General features: G+C 43.4%; 1 protein-coding gene across 2 annotated transcripts; it reads right to left on the minus strand.

The window, feature by feature from the left end:
* Positions 1-656: 656 nt before the first annotated feature.
* ylpm1 (YLP motif containing 1) lies at positions 657-17,535 on the minus strand. Of its 2 annotated transcripts, XM_037449555.2 has the most exons (22): positions 16,631-17,535; positions 15,726-15,947; positions 14,957-15,145; positions 14,038-14,516; positions 10,662-13,478; positions 8,396-8,519; positions 8,133-8,268; positions 7,955-8,044; positions 7,678-7,858; positions 7,550-7,573; positions 7,247-7,437; positions 6,964-7,115; positions 6,807-6,869; positions 6,558-6,677; positions 6,260-6,436; positions 6,084-6,167; positions 5,893-5,976; positions 5,730-5,804; positions 2,362-2,413; positions 1,768-1,889; positions 1,380-1,567; positions 657-969 (listed from the first exon to the last, which is right to left on the minus strand). In XM_037449555.2, the coding sequence occupies exons 1-21, from the start codon at positions 17,213-17,215 to the stop codon at positions 1,421-1,423; spliced, it is 6,114 nt and encodes a 2,037-aa protein (XP_037305452.2). In that variant the 5' UTR covers positions 17,216-17,535; the 3' UTR covers positions 657-969; positions 1,380-1,420. The 2 variants fall into 2 exon arrangements, with proteins under 2 accessions (XP_037305452.2, XP_037305453.2); XM_037449556.2 differs by lacking the exon at positions 7,550-7,573.
* Positions 17,536-17,948: the final 413 nt, after the last annotated feature.

The raw sequence follows: 17,948 nt of genomic DNA on the forward strand, positions 1-17,948 counted from the left end.
GGCATAAAAACTGAACACATCTGGACTGGCTGTTTTTGTTTGTTTGTGAATACCGCTATGAAGTGTGCACACGGGCTTTTGACAACACATTAAAAGGTGGCCTTTAACATGATGAAGATAAGCTGGCCTCTTTGCTTGTTTCCAGTTGAAATATTATGGTGAATTGTGAGCTTGTAGTAATAATCAGCTGTATGTTACATGCAAGTATGTGAACATGTTAAAACAATGGCAAAGATATTCTAATCAAATGAGATTTTTAAAATAAAATATTATTCTGAAAATTGTGGCTTTAACCAGTTAAAGGTTACGTCTCTGCTTTGTTGTTGTTGACAGCCTCAAGGTTCTGTAATATAATTTAAAAGGAGACTTAAAGGTAAAAAAAAAAAAAGAAATGTGGGGCGGGTGGAGGTTTAAGTCCTAAAACCACGTACTCACATAAAAATTAATTATTAAAACACAATCAAGACAAAAACTGCATGTACATCAGCAACTTTATGTGCAACATATTTGAACATATATAGAGATACTCCTGTTAAGAACCAGTCTCTGTGGTCTGATCAAGCGATGCCAGGCTGATTTAAATTTAAAATCTGCTTCACCTGCAAGAAAAACCTGTTGCTCATCGAGCCCTCATGCAAGAAACACTCCCCGAGATGGTGATTTTGTGAATGTTTTATTGTGTTTTTTCAAGTATACATGGATCCAAGAAAACATTTCTACAGGTAAACGGCACAAAAAGCATGAAGAGTAAAAAAGACAGCAGGACTCATGGCTGAAGACCAAATACATGACCGGAAGCAGCACAGAGTTGTAACCTACAAATTGATCAGAGACTACCCAGAGAGCCTGTTTAAAAACGAGAAGGAAAAGTACTGCATATGAATGAAATGACTAAGAAATGATAACCGTTGGCGGGACGGACGAGTCTCCACCGCGAGTAAGCTTCAGTGTTTTTCACATTCTGGAAACCTGCAGAAAGTAAAATACATCAGTGATTGTTATTTTTATGGGTTCAATGACATAAAAAGTAAAACATTTTTTCCTAATAAAACTAAGTTTTGTAATCAGTTACATTATGCGCAACAAACTTCGATATAAAAAGTCATGACAGCTGTAAAACATTCTCCGCCTTTTATTTACTATTTATTGCGATTAAGTTAGGAAATGTGAAGACAAGCCTCTTTTGAAGAAAACGCTTGATGCAAAAAAAGGAGATCTGAGACAATCAGAAATGCATTCTGAATACAGGACATGTAATAAGAAACAGTCTTAAACATGTCCTCACCAAGTCATTAAATACTACATTTGAATGATGTCTTTTTACTTCTAACGCCTACAGACATCCCAAACAACATTAGACAAAAGAGGAACATACATACCTTTTAATGAAGGGAAGGGGGGGGGGGGGGAGATTATCTTCTTAGAAATACTTGGTACGGTTGAGAGCTTTTTGTGCCAGCTGTCCGCTCTCATCCGTTATTCTCTCCCAGTCCGTTTGACCCACTACAAAGCCGATAGCGCGCTTTCGATCCGCTTCCTTTTGCTCTTCGAGATCAGCCCAACGGACCTTGACAAAGCAACCACGGCGAGGTGTTATGTCCGGCACGGCATCATTTAAGACAAATCTGTTACATCATCTTAACAATTTAACGTCAATTTAAGAATATGAAGATGCAACCGGGGCAGTTTAGCTCTTTACATCCACCAGTTGTCCTCATTGGGTAGATAAACACATCGGAGCATGACCAAAGCTGCGGCTCTAATTACCCGCTTCTTTCCTGGTTCCGACATGCGCGTGGCATAGTCGTCCGGCAGCTGAAGGTAGTCCTCCAGGTGCTCCATGTCTTCACGCTTCCTCTTGCCACCGCTCCCCAGACCGTCCAACTTGTCTGTAGGGATGAAAGATCACTGCGGCGGTCAGCCCTCGTCTCCGGGTCCAAACTACAACTTGAATCATTCCAATTGTCCATCTGTCTAAAGCGACGTCCTCCTTCACGACAATCGTTTAATACACACATCGACACTGCTACAGAAGGGCTTCTTAGTCCCTCTTCGCGCGGGCAATTGAAGAAATGACGACCATGTTCACGTTTACATGGATATTGAGAGTTGCTTATGTCAAAGGAGGAACGCTTTGCACCTCTCTCTTTATATGCAGAACCTCATTGTGCATTCACCAGTACGTAAAATACAGAAAGTGTCGATCATTGATACTTTAGGTGGTTGTCATGCAGTGTGCACAGACACACACATGCACACACGGGAGACCCCATAAAGACAAATCAAACCAATATCACCAGCCTTTCACTCAGAGGTAAGACATTGGGTACAACATTGGGACCAACAAAGAGGAATACCTACCGAGCTTCGCCTCGGACGTGTCCATCTCCCATTTGCTTTTTGGAATGTAGCCCTATATTTTTATAAAGAAACACTGTAATGGTTAAAACATCTTGGGTGACAGAGGGGGAGGGAGAGAGAAAGCAAGGGAGGGGGTGAAAAGAAAGCAGACTGGTTTAACAGAAGGGGAACGACAACAAAGACTGCTGGAGGATGAGACTGCGTGAGGACTCTTCTGATTAAGACATTATGTAACACTGGCATGCAGATATTTGGATTCGGCGAGTTAAGAGAAACTATTGTGTTGAGACTGAAGCCTTTGTTGTTGGGCCACATGCTAAATAAAAACAAGGAATGGATAACAAGGCGCGCTCAGCTTTGGAGAAAAGAAAAAGTCTGCCGAAGTGCTTTCCTAACCTCAGCCTGCTCTCCGGAGGATTAAGGAGAAAACGAGTGTGTCTGAGTGAGCCAACGAGCGTGTACGTGATTAGTTTTACCATGTGGATGTGTAACACACTATGCATCCCGTCCTTAGCTGTCACAAGCCATTTGGCTGGCTAGCACTAGCCAGTCCTTACACACACACACACACCTCTGTGTTCTTGTGACTCTTAAATCCAACTAAATTGAAGCCTGAAAGTGACATTTGTGAAATAAACTTGTGAACCACAGCAAAAAAAAAAAAAAAAAAAAAAACTTAAAATATATTTAAAATGAGTGCAATTAAATAATTTAATGTTGGAGGAGGCCAGTCTCAAGAGCAACACGACACGAGTCGAAATCCTGAGCGGCATCAAATGCCTGGTGCTGAACATCACTTATAGAGACGACATGTGAATACCACGTGCTTAACAGTGTCACTCTGCCAATAAGTTATATGACGTTATATGACGGGCCTCTGCAACATGTTGTAGTTCTCTTTTTGCTGAAATAGGTTTAGATATTTTCAAGGGCAGTTTTTGTTCTTACATACCTTCCATTTTCCTTCTTTCTTAAAAAAAAGAACACTGGACCTAAAACAGGCTGGAGTTTTAGGTGTGTTGTGACATTATCTTTTTGTGTCGTGTTTATTTCATTTGTTGGTTTTATGTATTTTTCAGGACGGAATTTGCTGTGAATGTGTATTTTTGTAGGTCTTTTAAATTTGGTGAAAAGGTAAACTAACATGCTTTCCATCGTATTTCTGATGAGACTCCTGCTCAGGTTTAAGATGGGCGGAGCTTTTTTAGGACATTTATAAGGAACACGCCCACCCTGTCCTAACAGAAGTCTCATCAGACACAGGAAGTGAAAACACCCCGTGTACGAACCGGAGCTTTCATAATAAAAGAACCGAAGCTTTCATGATAAAAGAACCGGAGCTTTTGTGATAAAAGAAGGCAACCTGTAGCTAAACAAGACTGACTCAGACATCTGTTCGGATTATTCATTAATAACAAAATGCACCAAGATGAGACAGTTCACTGAAAAAGATTACGCTCAGAAAAGAGCATTTGCTTTCAGTCTGAATATCTGCTGTGAGCATCACCGTTGGATGCGGTCGCCACGCAACAAAAGACCAGACCACATCCAACTGTGATGTCAGGAGAGGTTAATAATTTTTTTTTTTAATTACATTGATTTACTAATTAAATGTACACAGCTCCAGTTTAGAAAACTGCCTAAAGGTGACATTCATCAGCATACACCACAGTGTTCTGAGTTACAGGCATGAACAGCAGCACCTTGAAGAGTGCGGCAGAGCTCACTCTGAACATTGTGCTGTGCCGATGTGTTGCAGTATAGGGGCGGTAAAGTTAGGACAGGGTTGATTTTTCTCTGGATTTTAATCAAAGAAATCCAAAATTTAAAAAAACAAGTGATTAAAACTGACCGTACAATTTTTCCCACCAGATATCGGCCTCTTGTGTTACAGCAACTTTACATTTTAATTTACAGGCCCTAAAAACAATCTTTTTCTCTCCTCTGGACTTTACTGCACATTTCTTCAACCAATGTGTCCTCATCTTGAATTTTGTGCAAAACCCATTTCCATCCTCAATAAACAAAATGTCCGTTTCTAAGTGAAACCCATGATGATGCAGCATTGCAGTATCATTGTCAAAGTATCATATTTCAAAAGGATAACCAACTGTTAAATAACCATAAAACATTTTAAATTTGGTTGTGTTCAGTGACTGTAGGGTACTAACAGACGGGGCTTCACGCCCTTTTGGGCTGAATTTTATTCTTTTTCATGTTTATTCTGATTTCTAGTAACTCCTGAATGTAAAAGTGCTCTTTTGCTGCTTAATTCTCCACAATGTCCATCCATTCACTCTTACTACTTACTACTCTCCATTGACATTCAACACTTTGTTGCTATGCAGGTGATTGTAGCTGCTTAAAGGTGTTTGATTATAAGCAACCTTTGCTATCGAGGACAGTAGCAAATAGTTGCAGATTTTATTTTTCCGATCTAAAATGATTGCAAATACATTGTCTAGTTTGTCTACTCCACCTATCAACAATGTCCCTAAAGGTGGCCGCATAGAAAACATTAAATAACTTGTCATAAAATGTCATGCTTTTAAGATTTCATCAAAATGTCAACACATTTGAACAAAATCCTTAACTGAGACCTGGTGGATAATAGAATGTCCATCACTACGATTCACTTGGTAGTTTGGGAGTAAATGAAGAACATCTTTAGAGCTGGATAAAGAATCCTAAAATACGTTTTAAAAATGGTTCAAAAGCCCCAACACTCTGTTTTTATGAATGGATCTGTAAACATTTTCCTTTCTGTTAAAGGCTAAATATACATCATCTTTTTAACATATGATGTAATTAGTTTTATCTTTTTAACTGACAGATTTTTCAACTTTGGGGTTTTTTCATAATAAAATTCAATGAGAAATCCATTACCCATGAGAACATTTCTGGATTATTTGAATGGTCACTCAATCTTCGTTATGTTGTGTATGCGTTAAAAGAAAAAAACGTTATTGCTTTCCTTGAAGGAAAGTCTAACTGCAGAATGATCCAGTTATCCACAACGGCGAATACTTTGCTTGATGGTGGGAATTCAGCAAGAATACATAATATCAAAAACCCGCAAAGTGAAGATGAAAATCAAACTTCCAAAGAACAAAATCAGGAAAACAGGAGAACCTTGAAACTGCTCCTTTTGTTAATGGACTATTGTACCTGTCATTTTATTTAAGATTCATGACATGGTTTAACGCTCTTTTTCTAGCTCTATTATATTTTCTGTCTTTATAGTTTCTCCGTTCTGCTCTGGTGTTCCTCTTCAAATGACCAGATACGCCTTACGTGGAAGATGGAATTACATATAACAATGAATCTAGAAGCTACAGGGCAATACATGTAAGCTTTTTGTGTCCTACCAGATCACCCTCTTCTTCCTCCTCTCTCTTCAGCTCCTTGGGCTCGTCATCAGGATTGAAGTCTTCCATTTCGACCTGACAACACAAGTACACGTTGGTTTGGCTGAGTTACTGAAAAAGTACTTTAAATATTACAAGAGCCATCCGTTCTTAAAGATCTCACCTCCTCTATAGCAGCATCCTGAAGCAGGGACCGGACATCCAAGCGCACCATGTGACGTGGCGAAGGCTCCCAGTTGTTGGACATCTGTGTAAAAAATGCTCAATTGAGAAGTGTATCGTAAACGCAGGGAGCTTTAGTTGCTATTCCTCCCGTTACAAATGCATCCGAGACTCTAATAAGACATTACAGACCTTCAATATATCCTTAAGCGGTCGCCCATGAACATTTCTCTTTGCACATGTTTGAGCGTCTGCGGTGATTTCAGCAAGATACACCTTGAAATAAGAAAAAAAAAACGTCTTTAGCACAGGGCCGATTAGATGAAGGATAAGATCAGATTCTGAACACATTCATGAAAGCAACTCACCTCAAAGCCTTTTGTTTTGGCTGCGCTCCAGAACTGGTCGAAATGTTTAACCCTGTCATTAATAGTGTCTAAAATGATGAAGGGGAAAAAGCCGTCATCGAGAGTCTTCTTGAATGTTTTGAGCATGCTGTTCCGGTAGGTATCTTCCATCTCCGGTTCATACTCATACTCAAGGACCTGCAAGACACATTTTTAAATTCTTTAAATTAATGAATTAATACTTGTATTGTATAGATGTGGCAGGCACTTTACAACACTACTTTGGCAGCACTTTGTTATTGTTGCATGTCGGACTCACCTTGTTTTTGACCCTTCTCCCAGTGTCTGGATCTTTTTCTACTTTATCAACCTCCGTCATGAAATAATCATCCAAAACAAGAACTCTCGGGGGTGCACCGCCACAATCGACTTCCTTATCCTTCAAAACATCAACAAAAATAGAGAGGAAAGATTTAAAGTTGAAATTTGGCGATAATTTGTCAAGTCAAAAAAGGGCAATACTTTACATACATAATAGCACTTTGATTGGTTGTTTAAAGCCACTTACCCGTATGAGCTTTGCAACATGACTTTTCCCGCTTCCTGGAAGCCCTCTCATGATGATGACGATCTGTTCAAATGTGCCACATTTGTGAGCACTTCATCTCATGCAACTAAACATGTGATATTGTTAAATTGAGAAACATTGGAGCAGCAACGGGTACCCTTTCAGGACGAGATGATCTGCCTGGTGGTTTGAGGATATCGTCGATATTTTTGATTTCCGGCTTCCTCTCGACTCGTGGGGCCGGCTGAGGCGGAGGTGGGAGGGATGGAGCAGTGGGAGGCCCTCGGTCTTCTGGGTAACTTCTTCGGTCTATTGTACAACATTCATTGCAATTCAAACATTTCTCTGAATGGCATTAGTCTTTCCTGGATGTAGATTTGTTTTTGTTTTTAGTGAAAGATTAAATGAACTTGAAATGAAAAGGAGTTTGGTGAACATACCGTAAGGGGAGGAGCTATGGCCGTAACGCTCAGGCACACTGCGATCGAGCCCGGTGCGCTCGTATGGAGGTCTGTCGTAGCCGGGCCTCCCATAATGCTCATCTCGATCACGACTGTCACTTCTCTCCCTCTCTCGAAGATCCCGCTCTCTCTCCCTGTATCCTGGGCGCGAGGGAGGTGCCAGTGGAGATCTACGCAGAGGCGGAGCATTGTTAGGTTTGCTTTGGTCGACAGGATTCATTGATTCAAAGAGGCACACACTGACGACTATTCACAATGTATTGACACAATGTGATATGGTACCTTTCTTCAACCATGGACTGTATGCTTGAATCAAAAACAGAAAAATAGAAAAAATATTACATATGTACGGAAGCGGCATGCTTCCCCAGTTAGGAAAGAAGGCAGGTCAGAGATCCTGAGGCACATACCTGTCATCTTTCTCTCGTGAGACATATCGCTCCCTCTCATATCGGTCCCGTTCATATTCAGGTTGTAACTTTTCTCTGTATAATTCCCGCTCTCGGCTGTACTCCCGGCGGTCCATATAAGGGTCCAGTCGTCTGTCGTAATATGGATCTCTGCTGTAGGGATCTCTGGGACCCAGAGGTTCTAGGAAAATAAAAGTGTTCATCAGTGAACCATAGTTAGAAAATTGAAAAAGCCAGGTTTGTTGGAGTAGATAAAGCTACGCTTTACAATAGATACCTTTTTCATAGCCCCTGTCTGATGGTGTTGGGTCAGGCCTCAACACAATTCTCTCACCATAGGCGATTCGCTCAACAGTGGCTCCAAGCTCTGAAACGTGGAGTGTTAACGTCACCAACAACGTCCTCAGGTTTCAGCTGTTGAAAGGATTCACTATATTCATTTTTGCTGCACATACCATGCCCATGTCCATAATCCACAGTCTTTGGAATCATTGACGGTTTGGAGAGAGAAGGCTGGTAATCTGTGGCAGCAGGCTTTGCATCCCAGGACACAGGTTTGGGTACAGCCGTCTGTGCTGCTGCAGTCATGCCCTAAGGATTACAGATTTATTGGCAAATACCAAATGTATGAAATCAATTCATTAAAACATGAGCAATCCTGCCGTAATTACAATCATCCCCCTCAATAATTGGGCTGAAGAGTGTTGGTAAATATTACCTTCAGAACATTCCTGACGTCTGGTGGGATCTCCAAACCAAGAAGACCAGCAGGAAGCTCGGACAGGATGTCGGTTGGTGCAGGCTGAGGTTCAGTGCCAGGTGTCTTACCCTCTTGCAACTCCCTTTAGACCCAAAATAATGTCAAGTTAAGTTCCCCTAAACGTTCCCCAAAATTAATTTGGCCATTAGGTAAAGTAGGTAATATTCTAGCAAAAACCGCGTAGCTGCAAATAAAATAAGGCAGCTGTCTGCTTCAATCACTGAGTGCAAATCTGAGCATGTTACCAGTAGAAAAGAAAATATCTACTGTTGTTTGTTGTTCTGTTGACAATAGACGCCACAGCGGAGGGAAGCTTTAGGAAGATGGCGGACTACAGTTACAACAGCAACGGTACACAACGGTGCTAGTAACACCCAGAGGCCTCAGGTTCTCTTTAAAGTGTTTAACTCACTTATTAACCCTTGTGAAAATGACTGCTGTGCCATCCGCATTGTTGTGTGAAAACTTCCTGAAACATTTCATAGATAAAATTGCCGGCCTGAGCTTTTCATCCCGTTTCTTCCAATGACCCCTCTGTTACTTCTTCGTGCCCAGCTGTCTTTCAGCAGTTTGAGGCAGTTTCACTAAACCTTCTTTCTGACATTGTCAAACAGCTTCTTCCGGCTAACTGCCTACTGGATAGTATCCCTGCACGCTTACTTAAAGGTGTTTTTAACACTGTTGGGTCCAGGATCTTATCCTTGATTAACTCATCTTACAGCTCAGGGTGTGTTCCAGACGCTTTTAAACATGCTGTTGTGCAACCACTCTTACAAAATAAAAATCTGGATCCGTCAAACTTTAGACCTAATTCGAAATTACCCTTTTTATCTAATGTCATTTTTAGATGATTTTAGTATTCATGAAAAGTTTCTGTCAGGCTTTAAGCCCCGCTACAGTACTGAAACTGCTCTTCTAAGAGTCTACAACGACCTTCTCTTAGCGGTCGACTCGGGAAATTCCGCTGTTTTAGATTTGACTGCTGCATTTGACACTGTCAACCACTCTATCCTTTTATCCCGACTCAAGCAAAGCGTTGGCATTACAGGTATAGCCTTAAAATGGTTTGAATCCTACTTGACAGATAGGAATTTTTCTGTCCACATTGGTAACTGCTCTTCATCTGCTGCCCCTCTGTCCTGTGGGGTTCCCCAAGGTTCCATTTTGGGACCAATGCTATTTTCTCTGTATATGCTGCCCATAGGGTCCATTTAAAAAAAACACAGCATCTCTTTCCATTGTTTTGCTGATGATGTACACATTTATTTGCCTGTACGAAACAATGAGAAGGACACTGTCAAGCCGTTGTTAAACTGCTTGAGTGATCTCAAAGTCTGGATGGATCAGAATTTTCTCTGTCTTAATGACACTAAGACCGAAGTTGTTGTGTTTGGACGTGCTGAACATCTCAGTGCCTGTGCATTCTCTCAGTATTTTAGGCTCCCAAATTCGCCCTTTTACCAGAAATCTGGGAGTGATTTTTGACAGTGCTTTTAAACTTGACAAACAGATTAGTTCTTTTGTTAAAACTAGCTTTTTCCAGCTGAGACTCCTGGCTAAAGTCAAGCCCTACTTGCTACGCAAAGACTTTGAGAGAATCATACATGCATTCATTACGTCCCGCTTAGACTACTCCAACTCACTGTATGTTGGATTGGATCAGTCATCCCTTCATCGCTTACAGTTAGTCCAGAACGCAGCAGCTCGACTTTTGACAAAGACTAAAAAACGCGACCATATTACACCGGCTTTGGATCCATGCAAGAACAGCTCGGACCATTGCAAGGTTCAAGTCGATGGTTAAGACCCACTATTATTCATTGGCTTTTAATTCAAGTTGAGCTTTGATATCTTGACTTTATTTACCTTATTCTTTCTCTGTCAGTTATTTTGTATTGTACATTGTGCTCGGTCTGTGTTTTATTGTCTCGCTGCTTTTGGCGCTTGTTAAGCACTTTGGTCAACCGAGGTTGTTTTTAAACGTGCTATATAAATAAAATTGAACTGAACATAAAAGAGGATGAAGCTCCCACCATCCTGCTACATTACTTGGGAAAATGGGAACGGCAGTTGAGCTCCTATTCTATTTCTTCGGGTGGATATTTCCACACCTAAGCAATTAATTACAACAATGCACCCTGCACAGCTGGACTTCATTATATAATAATCATAATGTGTGAACCTACATAATGATGTATTATTCATTAAAAGACAAAAACATTACCTGATAAGTTTAAGCTCCTGAGCAGCTTTCAGGATGATCTCATGCTGCCGTTGGGAGAGAGCGAGAACATTTGCCCCACTTGTTCCTTGGGATGCTGGATCAACGGAGCTCTCTTGCAAGTTTTTGACCGCTGAAGCCGGAGACAAAGGGGGACGTACATCCAAAGGAGGTTCTTCCCTGTGCTCATTATAGCGGCCTCTGCGATCCCCAAATTCAGAAGGATAGCCTCTCTCTGGGGGTGGAGGAAGTCTTGACGGCCTATCCCATTCTGGAGGCGCTATGGGGGGTGGGTATGGTGGATCTCCCTGTCGGTACGGTGGGTCTACCCCATATTCACGAATTCTAAGTTCTCCTCTACCCAGATCATGTTCACCATAAGGATATGGTTTTCCTCTTTCTCTTTCCTCTGGCCTATGGCCATCTCTGTAAGGCTGTGGTGGTGGCATGCGAGGAGGATAGTCACTCGCAGGAGGAGTGCGGCCTCTGTTATATTCAGACTCATAGTACTTGGAGTCATGGCCACAGTCATCAGGATGGTAGTCCTGTTGAGGCCGCCAGTGAGAACCATGTTCTCCGTGATGATAATCCTCAACGAAACCCTCACTGTGTCCCTCTTCAGATTCCTTCTGCGTCGCACCTGGCCGCCACATGCCTCTTGCCATCCCTCGACCCATAGTTCTCCCCCTCATTCCTCCCGAATCGATCATCTCATGTGGAGGCATAGGAGGACCTCTGCTATGTGGTGGTTGCCACCCTAACTCGATGCCTTCATCGTATAACGAATCCTCCATAGAATCCATCATTTTGTGAGGTGGTGGTGGTGGCCCGCGTCGCCTGCCTCGTCCCACGTCGGAAGCCATTGGATGGCTATGGGGATCTTCCATTTCGGTATCGTCAATTTCCATTCCATGGTCTAAAGGTTCATGATCCATTGGACCATGTGCTGGGTGAGGGGGCCGTCCTGGTCCTTGGTGCATAAAACCAGGATGACCACGTGGGGGACGACCCCGGCCAGGTGGAAACGGGGGTCTCATGCCTCTCATTGGAGGTCTAATTTCTCCCCAGAAAGGATACCCTTCCTCGGAGTACTCTGCGGATTCAGGATCCTCCCAGTACCTGTCCATTGGTCCCCCTCTACCCATAGGCGGCCCGCCTCTACCCATAGGCGGCCCCCCTCTACCCATTGGCGGCCACCCTCTACCAATCGGCGGACCCCCTCTACCCATCGGCGGACCCCCTCTGCCCATTGGCGGCCCCCCTCGGCCCATTGGCGGCCACCCTCGGCCCATTGGCGGGCCCCCTCGGCCCATCGGCGGGCCCCCTCTGCCCATCGGCGGGCCCCCTCTGCCCATTGGCGGGCCCCCTCTACCCATCGGCGGGCCCCCTCTACCCATCGGCGGGCCCCCTCTACCCATCGGCGGGCCCCCTCTTAGCATTGGAGGGCCTCCTCTGCCTGCGGGGAGACCTCCAATTGGCTCCTCATAATACTCTTCCTCTGCTGAGTAGTGATGTCCGCCTGGCATCCACATTTCTTCAGAGGGCTCCTCCAATTCCTCACCATCACACTGCTCATATGAAGGATCTTGCCAGTGATATTCATCCTGCTCTTCGGGTGCCTCCTCATTCTCTTCTGGTGGCATGTAGTCATAAGACATTTCTTCCATGTCCTCCCCAAGTGGTACAGTGTTTGGTCCCCTAAAATCTCCAGGGCCCCTCTGCCCACGTCCTCGTCCATGCACTTGGACAGGTACTGGAGGCAGACCACGTCCCCTCCCTGGGGGAAGCCTTGGTGGATCTGGTCTTGAGAGCATTTGGCCAGAAGCTTGTGGCTTCTGTTGGATTACAGGGGGCTTTGGAACCAGTGGGGGTTTGTTGTTTGTCATTATTTCATCTGGTTTGAGGGGATTTTGTGTAGCAGTACCTTTTGAAGTCCCACTAGGAGGACCAGTTACAGAAGGAGTACTGATTCCGGGTTGGACTTCCTTGTCATCCTTAGAAGCATTATTGTCATCTAATACCTCAGACTTCTGTATTGTTTGTAATGTCTGAGGAATGGGGTCACTTTGGACAAAAAAACCTTCTGTTGCAAGCAAGTTGTCATCTGTCAGATCTTCAGCATTGGCCTTACTGGCTGATTTTGATTCACTTTTTTCTTTTTCGGGCTGAGGCCGCCCACATGACTTTCCAGAAGTCTTGGGATCTATAGTGGCAGGTTGTTTAGTAACTTGTTGGGCGTTGGGCTGGGGCACTTGCTGTAGTTTTTGCTGAGGTGCAGGTGCTCGTTCAAAAACAGGTGCAGTGCTGGGAAGCCGTGGGACCTGCTCAAACCTAGGCTGCTGTCCAAATCGAGATTGGTCAAATCTGGGGGGAGCATCAAAGCGCTGCCTTGGTTGGTCAAATCTGGTGGGACCATCAAAGCGCTGCCTTGGTTGGTCAAATCTGGGCGGACCATCAAAACGCTGCCGTGGCTGGTCAAATCTGGGGGGACCGTCAAAACGCTGCCGTGGCTGGTCAAATCTGGGGGGACCGTCAAAGCGCTGCCTTGGTTGGTCAAATCTGGGGGGACCATCATAGCGCTGCCTTGGTTGGTCAAATCTGGGGGGACCATCAAAGCGCTGCCTTGCCTGGTCAAATCTGGGGGGACTGTCAAAGCGCTGCTGTGGTTGATTGAACCTTGTGGAGCCATCAAAGTGATGCTGTGATTGGTCAAAACTTGGGGGACCTTCAAATCGCTGCTGTGGTTGCTCAAACCTCGGATGATCATCAAAACCTTGCTTTGGCCGGTCAAATCTTGGGCTGTTTTCGCTGGGAACAGGACTAAAGAAATTGTAAAAAAACAATAGAACATAATTAATGATTATTAATGATCTATTAGCATCCCAGTGACAGATTATAAAAACAAAACATATTCATTGTAGACATAAAGTACTGTAATAACATACCTAAATCTAAATACTGGAATATTTTTCTTTTAAATTTAATTCAGCTACTACAAGGAACTTTCATTTTGTGTTTTCATTTTTTTGTTTCCAAGTACCATTTAGGAACCCGTTCATTTGAATGCAGTCGGGTCTGACGGTCTGCCCTGCGCCGTCCAGGTTTTGCCCCACAGTTTCAAAGGACTCCACCTCCTTTTGCAGCTAAAACTGACCGCCAAAGAAAGTCTTGCTAGAGTCAGAGTTTAAGGGGTGATGTTGCGGAATCCGTTTTTTATAATTGTGCGGGGTATTATGCCCAGTGACGGACACAAAGAATAACTACGTAGATATAGCCAATATTCTCTCACTTATGTGGGGAAATTGATTACTATTTCTAAAAGTTCCTTGTAATCTTGAAATAAAACTCCATCATAGTGGTACAAAAATACTCTACTGACCATGGACCTCTGATGCTGTTGATGCTTGAAGGCTGAATCGTGGTGGGACCCGGGGGTCTGACTCCTATGTTGTGTGCGGGGGGTCCAGCAGGGGATTCTGAATGTGTCCCAAAACCAGATGGCCGAGAACCTTGAGCGTTTGATCCAACACCAAGTGGGGAATGCTGCTGCTGCATCTGCACATTTTGTCCAGGGTATGGGCCAAATTGCCCCATTATACCACTACTAAACTGGCTAGAAGGGAATGGCACCAGGGCAGTAAGAGTGGCCACCCTTTCTTGAAGGTGGGCATTGGTGGCATTCATCTGCTCCTGCCACTGTTTCCATTGGCGCTCATAGTCCTGCAATTGGTCTTTGTGGGGATAAGTCTTGAACTGCTCATACCACAGGACAAAAGAGTGGTCCCAGTCTTGGAATAAAGGGGTGAACAGCTGCTGTTGCGTTTCAAAGTGCCGCAACTGCACTTCAGCTGACATTGACTGCAAAAAAAGAACAAGCGGTTATTTCCAGTTATTTGGTTAACTATAATACAGGTGAATGCAAAACAAAGAAATCATTGAGACATGGCATGCGAAAATAAAAACATATTGGCCTCAAAGCTGATGCTGGGGTTGCAGAACAGATGCAGCTAAAACTCATCCACTGCCGTCTTTTGGTTCCAGTAAAAAATATACCATGCTTGCTTCTTCAACTTTTATTTTGTATAATGATCATCTTAAGACCAGGTAAAAGAATAGTCATGAAAGTGTCAAATAAACCATTTACTAGGCCTGGACAGTATACCGTTTCAATACTCAAATGTCCTAACGTGTGTACTCTTGATAAAAATACCTTGATATACCGTAACACCGCCAGAAGCATACAAAATCACCGTAATCTGAATTTCTGGCCATACCGCCCAGCCCTACCATTTACCCACCTGAAGGTTTACTGGTTGCTGTATCAGCTGTTGGTATTTTTCCAGGATGTGCTGAAGCTTTTCATGTTGTTGCATGAGGGCCTGGTATTGTAGGCCTGCTCTCTGTTGCTGCACCTTTTGCCACTGCGCTGCTGCAGCCTGTAACTGCTGTAGGCGGGCAGCCTCCTCTGGATCTTGTGGGACCTCAGGCTGTAAACATAAACAAGATTAGTAAACATAGGTTTTTTTTACGTCTGTAAATTATATTCGAGGAAAACTACATTGAATGTGCTTGAATACGAGTATGTGAGTACGAATTTTACACATTATGATTGAAGTTATCACAGAAATTTGGGTTACTATTTATAGACAAAGATGGGTCATGGAAGTTATTGTGTTACCAGGGACTCCTGTACATTTTCACCCTTATTTTCATAATATTCATGTCAACATTATACACTATTTTTGCCACCATCCTAAATATCATTTCAACCACTCTGAAGTCAGTAAGCCATCAATAATTTGAAATGATACCCTTTTACTTTGTTAAAGCAATAGCAGCTTATCTCTAAGCGCTGGGCAATACTTGGTCGAACGCAATCAAGTGACCTCACTTAAGGCAACAGAGCAGATTTGGCAGAGCTCCCTTTGGAGCCTCAAAAGACTTCATACAACTTATTTAGCGTATGCAGCAGTATTCCCTGAGACCTGCATACATTTGGTGGAATTCTGTTTTTCCCAAGGCTGAATTCTTACATTCCCACGCCTGTAACATAAAAGTGAGGCTTACCCCTGCATCGTCAGGCGGTGGAGGTGGTGCTGGGGGCTCCTCTTTTGGAGGGGGTGGAGGTGGTGCACCTTTTTGTGGTTCTGATGGAGGAGGAGGAGCTGCTTTGCCGGAGGGTGGTGGCGGAAAAGGACCATCGCCGTCTCTCTGATTCTGTCTGGCTTTCTCTTGCTTCAACTTTTGTAGGTTTTGAAGATGTTGTTTATACCATCGTTGCTGTTGGTCCTGTGTGAAACAACGAAAAGGACATCGGTCAGACAAAACACAATAGGAAATGTGTTCTCACTTTCACAAGGCAAGTGTTTGGGGAAATATTGCGACTTAAACACCATCGATTAAATGTTTTCTTTTACCTGTTTATATTTCCCTTTTCTGAGAACATAACAAAACAATATATAGTAAAGCCAATGTGGAAATATTCCCTTAATGCAAAAATAATACATTTAGCGATTCATCTTACAGCCTATGACATCATTTGTGTACATTCTGGATATTTAATTTCATGCTCTCATTTCCTCGCATTAGACGTAAACACTAACAAGTTGAACGGGATAATCAATATTTCCTGGTTACATTTCTGTTTACTTATTTTAGTTTCTGAAGTAGTGATGTCCTGAATTGTAATTCTAAACAAAAAGTACAAATTTGTAACTAACCAGAAATACACACTTCACGCCATCATTCATTCACACGATGACAGCAGCTACCATAGACTGTTAAGACTTAATCTTTTGATTTTGTTATCAGCCATGTCAATTAAGGGTGGTAGATCATGTATATATAACATTCAACCAAAGTCATCATTAAGGTACTTATCGTCTGCTCTTTATCAGAAAGATGTCTTGTCAAAATACAATTAAAATTGATATAAAACAGCGGACAACCCAGAGGACGAACTGATATGGTACCTGCAAAAATAAAGAGTTCTCATCCTCTGTTGTGGATGGATCTGTGTTGTGGGCCTCTTGGGCTTTGTGAGCACTGGGGTTCTCCGGTGGTTTGGATGACTGGGGCTCTGGAGGTGGAGGGCCCGGTTGGGGGTCGTTGGGGTGCGGCTGTGCTGGAAGAGGTGGAGGCTGTGGGTGACCAGGATGGGGAGCAGGTGGACCCCTGGGCGGCTGGGTAAGAGTCTCGTCTTTCTGATAGTACGACTGTGCCCCAGCACCGCTGTCAGAATGTCCTGCTGCTTCTGAATGCCACGTTGATCCGGGATACCCGACCGACTGTCCGCCGCCGTACGTATTAGCATTATTGCCGTGGTGTAACACGGACTGGAGCTGTTTCTGATGCAGCATCTGCAGCTGCTGCATCTGCTGTCTGTGTTGCTCCTGCAGACTGGAGAACATCGAGCCGCCGGACGAAGCTTCGAAGCCGCCGAACCCCGGTGCAGGGGCGGCGTGGCCACCTCCAGGCGGCCGGTGGGGACCAGCTCCAGGAGCCCCTCCAAAGCCGTGTGACTGGGGCGCCCCATAATTGCCCCAGGAAGGATACATTGTTAAAAAGCTATGCGGTGTCCACGGCCTTTGTGCTTACATACGGCCGGGCCTGAGTGGCTAAAGGCTAACAGCTAACGTTAACCTACCTCTAACAGATAGCTAACGTTACATTTTCATTTCCCGATCGCATTAAAAGTAAAAAAAGACGATAGACACCAACTCTGTAGCAGGAAACGGTGGCCCGTTGGGTGAATAATTGCACACGGATATATAAACAAAACCAGTGTTGTGAAAGTATGCTACAAAAACGTTCCGAGACGGGGATAGCGTTGAAAGTGTGGCTGACGCTAAAGCGCAACACACTCAATGATGACGGAAATACGTCATAAAAAATCTGCCACCACTTCCGGTTGAAGGGAATACTGTTTTACATGACATGTCATTTAGCTGACGCTTTTATCCAGCATTTTATTCACAAATGCAGTTTTTCTAAGAACAGCATGTATATAATAATTATATCTATATAATAACTTTTTATTTGATTATTTTCATTTGTTTTATTGATATCATTATTGTTAAATAGTTAATTAAATGAACACATGCACATACTAACAACATCATTTATATGTCAAAACCGGTTTGTAAGTTAATTTTAAGTGGCCGATGAGCTGGCCCTGGACCTGTTCTTTTACCACAAGAGGGAGACATATACAAAGACATTTCTACTCAACGAGTAACCTTTGTCTGAAAAAAAGAACAAATGTAACGGCCTACATGTCTTTGTCACATA

Source organism: Pungitius pungitius, chromosome 20 (genome assembly GCF_949316345.1).
Source record: "Pungitius pungitius chromosome 20, fPunPun2.1, whole genome shotgun sequence".
NCBI lineage: Eukaryota > Metazoa > Chordata > Actinopteri > Perciformes > Gasterosteidae > Pungitius > Pungitius pungitius.

Coding starts and splice junctions, on each gene's coding strand:
- ylpm1 (XM_037449555.2), bottom strand. CDS start 17,215: ATGTATCCTTCCTGGGGCAATTATGGGGCGCCCCAGTCACACGGCTTT. Junction 6,678..6,806: donor ATGTTGCAAAGCTCATACGG/GTAAGTGGCTTT, acceptor GATGTTTTGAAG/GATAAGGAAGTCGATTGTGG. Junction 1,890..2,361: donor CACGTCCGAGGCGAAGCTCG/GTAGGTATTCCT, acceptor TCATCCCTACAG/ACAAGTTGGACGGTCTGGGG.